Source organism: Physcomitrium patens, chromosome 9, assembly GCF_059467195.1.
Source record: "Physcomitrium patens ecotype Gransden chromosome 9, ASM5946719v1, whole genome shotgun sequence".
NCBI lineage: Eukaryota > Viridiplantae > Streptophyta > Bryopsida > Funariales > Funariaceae > Physcomitrium > Physcomitrium patens.
Window position 1 is genome coordinate 6,032,719 of NC_143418.1, and position 9,338 is coordinate 6,042,056.

The following is a 9,338-nucleotide window of genomic DNA, read 5'->3' on the forward strand; positions in this document are numbered from 1 at the left end:
TTACTTTAGTTTTTTTATAAGAGTATAATATTTTTTCCAAATTTTGATAATTAATTTTTAATCCTAGAAACAAATTCAACAATTATATGATTTCAATTGTTGAATCAATGTTTTTTTAATACTATTTATAGAAATTCTTGCATTATTTGTATATTGGGTATTATCATGGATATATATCTACTATAATTGTTATTTAAGTAATATGAATAAATAGAAGTAGGTAAAAGTAGATTAATTTGATAATACTTTTTAGAAAAAGCTTCTTAGAAGCTTCCTAAATAATTTTTTGATTTTATATGTGTTTGAAATTGATTAATAGATTAGATACTTGGTCAACAAGCTAACCATGTGCCACATGTATTGATAGCTCGCGAAACAAGCTAACTATGTGGCATCTATATAAAAAACTTGCTTTGCAAGTCAAGATACGTGTCATACAAAGTCATTACATTTTTGGAGGTCCTATAGAACATTGCCACATAGATCCTAGGTATATAGTATATATAGAGGTAAGAGTGAAGCCTTCGTCATCCTTGTCAACTTCTTTCTTGTTTGTAGTCTAGTTTCAAGAGTCTCTAGTTTCTTTGTTTTTTGACAAAAGCCATTTCAATTTCCTTTTTAATATACATACTTCTCTATTTCTATTTTGTTATATTTCTTTGAAAGATTTCATTTGTTTATTTGTATTCATTGAGTTCTTGGCCTTGATAGATTGATAAGAATCTACTTATAATATTAGAGTTTTATCTTCTCTTGATTAAGAGTGGATTACCTCTTTCTCTATATAAGACATAAACATATTAGAAGTTGCGGATTACCTTCTTTTAAACTAATATTGTTCTTAGTATTTTTTTTGTTCTCAAGTCTTGTCTTCTACTTGTCTTAAGCAATATTAGATATTTTTTTCAAAGAATTATCATAGCAAAGCTTCTTGAAATAAAAAGTGCAATGGTATAAATGCAAGAGCAATTGAAGGAGTTGATGCTTGCAATATATTAATTCAGTTTATTGCTACTAAAAGCAATACAAATATCAAGAAGTAATGATATAGACATGATTGGAGCCGCTTCAATATCTATACTAAATCACACCCCTTTTTCTATAGTAGAATATCCTTTAAGTACTAGAAAATCCAAAATTACCTTACTTGGGAAGTTTCATGGTACAAGATTTAAGTTTTGAGGTTTTATCAATTAAGTACAACTTGTGATTGAACTTCAACTCCAAAGCTATCTAATGCTAAGATCACAAGTTAGATTCATTAATACACTTCTTTTAGATTTGGCATTATCATAGTTTTCATCTTTTCTTGAATGACAAGATCTAGTATTGGATAATATAAAGGCTTTTTTCGTGGAGTTTTAATCCATGTATAGAAAACATGATGCAATTTGTGTAACAACCAATAAGATTCATATCTAGTGACAAAACAATCGATTAGTGACATCATATGCTTCACAATTTTGACAACTAGCAACTCATGTCAAGTGAGATGATGCTGCCCTTATCAACCAATTTTTCTATGAATTACAATATGAAGTAAAGAAATTGATTCTCAACTTACATGATCCTTAGATATTAAGTCAAGCAATTGATTTTGCTGTGAAATTTAACAATTGGCTTTTTGAGTTTAAATTTGAGAATCATGTAAGAAAACTTCTACATTATTATAATTCAATGATAACTTGGACGACCTCTAAATCTAAACATTTGCAAGTAGAAGACATGCAAACTGATGCGGTACATTTTAAATCTCTTAGTGAACAAGAAAAGATTCATTGTTGTCAGGAAGGACTATGTTTATATTGTGGATAGGCTAAGTATACTACTTAATATTGTCCAAAGAAACAACACAACTACAAAATGAGGAGTACAATTGTCAAAGATGAAAAAATATTGGAAAACAAATTTGTCTAGCTACAATAGAGACTATGCAGCTGGGATCTTCTACAAATGAAGGTCCTATCCTCTCTTTAGATTCTTCTTCTTGTTTTACAAAAGATGTACATTTAAGATCTAATAATGACAAAGCCTCTACCTTGATAGATAAAAAAGCCTCAGCTTATTTTTTAGGTGAAGAGTTTGTTAAAAGCCATAAAATATTTGTATTTTTATGATAGAAGAGAACATCAAATATATGGTCTTGTAATATCTATAAAAGCAATTTGCAATATATTCTTGAATTTACAATAAAAAATAAGATATATTGTACAAGGCATTAAATACAACTTCTTGAAGAATTGTGATGAAAAATTATAAGTTTAAGAGCTATGTGGTGAAATTTAATTTTTCTAGATAGGTGATTATAAGGGATTTTGGTTGTGGAATTTAGAACTTTCCACCACTAATAAAAATAAACAAAGTAGTCTAAATGAAGCAAACTAAAAATATTGTGTAGCAATAATATACATCTTTTTTATAAAGATTCCATTCATCTGATTTAAATTTGTATTAGTAAGTATGGTTATCAGAACTATTTGAAATAAAAAATATATATTATGTCATGTGAATTTCAATTGTCAATTGAATTTGAAAAGTATATTTGCTCAACGTAATACTCATGGCCAATAGTAACTATTGCAATAGATTCTTGTTTTAATTAAAAACTTACATTAGAGACATTGAAGATTTTCATGAATAAAACTAAATCATATTGTCTATGTGAAGACTATATTTGTAGCTGGCATGGTTTACAAATCCTAACTAGTACTTTTTAAGGAGCCATAGAGTGGTTGACAATTAGGTTTGAAATCCAAATATGTCAAATATATAAAGCAAAAAAATCCCAAATTCATGGACTAGTCCCAAATATTTGAAATAAGGATTAGTTTCTATACCATTGACTGTTGGTAAATATTGCTATTTTAAAAATATATTATTGGATATGAATAATGCATATTCTATCTCATCATATGGGGACTTAAATATATTTGATATTTGTAATCCACTACTCTCCATACTGTTCCCATCAATCCACACCTGCTTGCTCATGTGCAGGCAGGGTTGCTGACTAGGCAGCACAAATCATCCAACTTGCTTACATTTAAGTTCCCATCTCCTAGAAAATTTCAGCACTTACTTGAAAATCTTACAATTAAATTTATAAAGGAGGAGTACTGATGAGGAATTGAACTTATGTCTCCTGGAGTACATGCTGGTGGATGGATTAAACAGGTGGAGATGCATTTCCATGGTAAATGCCACTAATTATTTTGGGTTATCTGTGAATCACACAGTGTACACTGAGGCCTCTAGACACAACATTTCTGACAAAGCCTTGGCTGGTCTCCAGCTCTAAAGAAAAACTTCGTCATCAAGCTGGATCCTTGAACTCCGGATTTCCCATGAATCTTTTATCCATTTGAAATTGTTCATGGTTTTTAAGAAGTTCACCACGCAGCACAGTGGTAGACAAAGTGGAAGTTACTCCATCAACTTGATAATTAGAACCCTTGATTTCCTTCGGAGGGACATCAGAATCCACGCCAGCAGCGTCGGACAAGGCAACCGAAGAGACAGTTTAGAATATGCCAAGAGAACCTACGCCTAAGAAAGCCTCCCTCGAGGTAATTTGATAATGCATTTTGAAGTACATCATTACTCCGAAATTTCTGATAAGCACCTCCAAAGCGGTTTGCCTAGGAGTTTAACCTCACAAAGCACTGTTGCCAAACACAATGTGAGGCGGGGATTGGGGGTGGCAGATTTGCATGAGTCCAAATTTTGTCGGTACCGCTTCATGTTAGTATCTGGGTTGATTGTTCTCGTACCTGAAAATAATGTAGCACTTTCATACTACGTGCTGATCGTCAATCTTTCCTGGTGAAACAAAAAGGGGATCACCTAACTGCTTACTGTCCCAGTGTGGCACCTTGGCCGCAAGTTGATCTGCTCGTTGTATCCTGTCTGCAGGTCAGTCTTCAATACTTGAAAAACCGAACAATCTTATGTGGAGCCACCTCTTTCAATTTCACGAATTCCATGCATGTTCGGATACTAAAATTATACCAAGTGTTCTGTCAGCTCACAAACACTGGAATTCTTCTTCGAAGAGTAAGTTATTATTGGGAGAATATTGTGTCCGTCGATGTCCAGTCACTGACAGGACCTGAGCGTTCCTCACGCACACTACGCGCCACTTCTGAAAATTCTTCTACAGATCAACCGACAAAGATATTCTTCAAGCTTATGCGTACCGACCTCATCCTATAAAGTTCACTTGATGAGCTCGTTGACATCACACTCATTCCAGTGCTACCACCCTGTCACAAGAGCGAAGCTGAGTCTGGAGATTGGAGCTGATCAAGATTGTGCATTGTGTTAGTGGATTGTAAACCACAGGGTCCACAATGGCGCGGTTCGGGAGGAGCATCGCAGCGACGCTGTTATTTGCAGCGCTTCTGATGATTTCGACTGCCGATGCGGCGCTTTGGTTCGACCGCATCTACGTCGTCATCTTTGAGAACACAGACTACTCCGCGGCCATCGCCGACCCCAACTTCGCCAAGTGGACGGCGAAGGGGAAGAAGTTGACGAATTACCACGGCGTGGCGCACCCGTCTCAGCCCAACTACATCGCCATGATCGCCGGGTCCACTCTTGGCGTCACCGACGACTCCGTACACAACCTCTCGCAGCAGAATCTCGTGGACCTTCTGGAAACCGCTGGGGTGTCTTGGAAGTCGTACAACGAGAATTACACGGCGTCGCCCAACGTTTGCAACCTGGCGGCCACCATCGGATCCGCCGTCTGCCCAAACCAGACCAAGAAAACGACCAAGACCACCCTGTACGCGCGCAAGCACAACCCCTTCGTGTCCTTCACGGACATCCAGGGCAGCGCTTCTCGATGCAACAAGATTGTGCCCGCGACGCAACTGGCAGTGGATAAGGCCAACAACGCCATCCCGCAGGTGGTGTTCTACGTGCCAAACCAGTGCAATGACGGACATGATATTGGAGTCACCTACGCTGGAAAGTTTCTGGACAGCTTCATGACCAGCACTTTCACTGGCAACGCCATAACGGGGCGCACCATGGTGGTGATCACCTTCGACGAGAACTCGGGCACTTCAGGGAACCAGATCCTCACAGCGCTGGTTCCGTTCGGGACCATGGGCATCACCGTGGGCAGCAGTGACAATACCAACTTCAACCATTACTCTCTGCTCAAGACCATTGAGCAGAACTTCGGCACTGGCAATCTGGGCCAGAACGACGTCACCGCCTCCCCATTCAACTTCCCTTGAAGATGATCGACATTGCAAACGTTTCAGCTTATCAATGTCGATGAGTTTGTTGGAATTGGAGTTGCCGATGGATTCCACTAATGTTTCAGTAGCCCGTCAGTATTGTGGTGATGAGTTCGCATGGAAGTTTGTATCATAGCTAGAGGTAGTCAGCTAGCTCCTCTTAGACGGTTTATCGATCGTCAGCTTGAGCTAGGAGGCACTGCAGATCAAAGAGTGATCATCAATGGATGTGCTTTGCTGGTGATGTTGTAATTTTCCACTCAATAAATGTGATCAATAAATGTGATTTGGTTGTAGCCAACTTCACCTCATATTCATATTGGCCTTCTATCTATACATATTATTTATAAAAAAAATAAATTTTTTTTTTTTAAATTGATAAATAAATTAATTTAACTATAAGTATAAAAAACTAAACTCGTACATATAGAAGACATGGATGGTTGTTTATTATCTTTTAGAGATATTAATTATAAAATACTTTCTATAAATATAAGAATAAATGGTCATAATAGTTGCATAATTTTTAATATAATAAGATTCATTTTTAATCTGGTCATTTTAGGTTTATCGTGGATAAATAAGTATAATTCTTTGCTGGATTGAATTTTTTGTAAACTTCACTTTCTTCACAACATTATTAATTTTTTTTTAGAAAGCCATGAATCTTTTATAGCCAAATCCATGCTTGCAAGCGCAAAAGCTTTTTTACTAGGTGCAAAAACATTCTTATTAGGTGCAAAAGAATGATTGCCTTTTGTTATATATATCACACCTATTTTTAATAATGGAAAGACTTCATGTTGCATTCAAAGTCAATATTAAGATTTTCAAGATATTTTTGAGAAGAAAAATGTAAATATTCATGTAGATCATTATCCATATGATTGCTCAATCAACCATAAACAAGGAAGTTAGCCACTATTTGGTCTAATCTACAGTTTATTAAAAAATGAGTTGACTAAACTCAAGAAGTACATTGATAAGAACTTGGCTTAGAATTTCATATGCCATTCCAAATTTCTTAATGGAGCTCTTATCTTATTTGTGAAAAAAAAAAGATGGATCATTGTAAATGTGCGTAGATTATCAAAGATTCAAGAAGATAACCATTAAGAATAGATACCTTTTATTCTTGATATCCTCTTCCTAATCAATTAAATAAATGTAAGATCTATACAAAAATAGATCTATAAAGAGCATACAACTTGGTTTGCATTAAAGAAGGAGATGAGTGAAGACTACATTTCAAATAAGGTATCGACACTTTGAATATAATGTCATGTCTTTTGGACTCATAAGTGTATCAACTGCATTTTAATATTTTATGAGTGACATTTTTTGTGAGTTTATAGATGATTTTATTTTTTGTTATTTAAATAATATTTTAATCTATTCTAAAAACATAGAAGAACATGAAATTCATGTTCATCATGTGTTACAAAAACTTAGAGATGCGAGATTATATGCTAAGTTGAAAAAGTATGTATTCCACTCTACTGAAATTAACTTCTTAACATATATCATTTCCAACAAAGAACTTATGTTGGATCCAAAGAAGATTCAAATTATTATAGATTTAAAGATTATAAAAACAATAAGAGATATTTTTTCAGCTCTCCTAATTACTATTGGAACTTCATCAAGAATTTTTCATAAGTTGCAATTCTTCTTTTATATACAAAGACAAATTTGATTGGAGCAAAGAAGCTAAAGCATCTTTTGGAGCCTTAAAGTTGGCATTTATTTTGGCACCAATTTTGATTTGTGTCGACTTTTCAAAGGTATTTTTTATCACAACATATGCATCAGATTTTTCTATGGATGTTGTTTTGTCACAAATAAGAGAAGATGACAAGTCCTATCCAGTAGCTTTCTATTCTAAAAAATTCTCAACAGTCAAGATTAATTATGAGATCCAAGACAAAGAACTTCTTGTAATTATAGATTTTTTTTTAAGAATGGCATCATTATCTAGAAGGTGCTTCCATTGAATCAATATATATATGAATCACAAGAATCTTGAGTATTTCATGTCAGCATATATTTTGAATCATTGCAAGGCTTGTTGGAATAGGTCTTTGTCAAGATTCAAGTTTATTATCACTTATTGGTGTAGATCATCAAATTAATTCACTAGTTATTTTAAGATAAAAAGATGCATTTAGAGTACTTAGAACCACAATATATGGTGAACAGTATAGAAATCTTTAGACAAATAGAAAATTAGAATGTTGATTGTAGAATTGGAGTCTTAATAAGTCTTAAAAGCAATTATTTTAGTTGGTTTAGTATTTTTTTATTTATTATTGAATATTAAAGATTACTTATTAAGGTCAATATTCATATTAGCCTACTATCTATATATATTATTTATAAAAAAAACTATAAATGTTAGTTAGCAGTAAAAGAAGCATGAGAAAGAACTTCATATCTTTTTAGTTAGTTATATAAAAAGTAGGATTTATAATAGATTTAAATTGATTTTATTACTATAAAAAATCTTCAAGATAGAAAATTATAGCTTCAAATTTATTTTAATATTATAAAAATATTATAGGATTTTTTAGAATTTTTAGAATTTATTTAGAAATTTTTAAGATTTTTTAGAGTAATTTTTAAGACTTTGATAAAAATGAGTTTTATCACTTCGGAAGCCATTATGAAGAAATGGAGCAAGATTTGAAGGCTATATGAGGTTTTTAGGCTAATTGGATTTTTTAAATACCATAGTAAAGTCAAAAATGTAAAAATATTGATTTTACTAGTAGAAAATAGGAAGACCAATAGTAAGTATAGTCCTTATAAGAAAAGAGGTGTACAAGTCCCATATGGATTGTAGCACCTTAAAGATAGTTAAAAGGATAAGACTAAGGCCTCATAGCCTCTTTTGGCATCATATACACTTCTTGTGAGCCTTGGTGAGGCTCAAATTCCTGATTGCTTAAGTAAATTATCTTTCAGGTAAAAATTATTTATTTAACTTTTAATATATTTATTTTTTATTTTTAAAACCTTCATAACTTACTCATAATAATTCAAATTTACATGTTTCTTATACCATTCAAAAGATAAAGAAATTACCTTTTTTAAAATATATTATTTGCTTTTATTTTTTTATTTTTTATTAGATAAAAACTTAGTGAACAAACTATGATTAGTTTTATAGTGTATAATTGCTTGATTGCACTTATTTTGTATTTTTCTTCTTTTTTTCTTGTTCTCGCTACTTTCAATTTGTACCACCTATTACAAGAAATTTTTAATTGAGGCTTTCTTGTAATTGAGTTGAAGATTAAATTTTATACTCAGAATTGACCAAAAAATCAAGAAGATTTGTTTGATGCCTTTTTTAGATATTCTTGTCTTGTACCAAAAGAAGGAGATGCAACTTTTGATCAACAATTGATAATTTTTTTTAAAGTCTATACAATTTCATCTTTAAGTAGTGAATGTTCTATAAAAAATTTATTATAATATTTTATTAAAATAGCATATTTTGTACTATAGACAAAATCTATAATAGGTGAAGAAATTACCAAGCTTTTCTTTGACAATGTCTATCAATATCATTGATTGTCAAAAGATATTATATTGGATAGGAGGACTCAATTTGTAACAGGTTTTTAGAGAATCTTTTTTAAGATTTTAAAGGTAGACATAAAGCTTTCTTCAGCCTTTTATCTTCAAACTGATGGACAAATAGAGCAAATAAACCAAGTTTTGGAACAATATTTAATGTATTCCATCAATTATCAACAAAAAGATTGGACAACCCTCTTGCCATTGGCAAAGTTTACTTATAATAATACGATGCATTCTTCTATGCAACAAACACCCTTCTTTTTTATTAATTATGGTTATCATCCATGGCTTGATAATTTTTATTTTTTTAAAATTAATAATTGTGTGGCAAAAGATTTGGAAAATTATTTATCAAAGCTACATGCAACAATGAAGGCATAATTATAGGAAGCTCAAGAATGACAAAAGATCAATGTGGATGTCTATTGAAAAGAACAACCACAATTCATTGTAGGTGACAAAGTGTGATTACTTCATCATAATATCAAGACTACTCGTCAT

General features: G+C 32.5%; 1 protein-coding gene across 1 annotated transcript; it reads left to right on the forward strand.

The window, feature by feature from the left end:
- The first annotated feature begins 4,349 nt into the window (after window positions 1–4,349).
- LOC112286289 (putative acid phosphatase) lies at window positions 4,350–5,249 on the forward strand. Its single transcript, XM_024528043.1, has one exon. The coding sequence runs from the start codon at window positions 4,350–4,352 to the stop codon at window positions 5,247–5,249; it is 900 nt and encodes a 299-aa protein (XP_024383811.1).
- The last annotated feature ends 4,089 nt before the right edge of the window (window positions 5,250–9,338 follow it).

Bases quoted from the DNA above. Each gene is read 5' to 3' on its own strand.
- LOC112286289 (XM_024528043.1), top strand. From the start codon at position 4,350: ATGGCGCGGTTCGGGAGGAGCATCGCAGCGACGCTGTTATTTGCAGCG.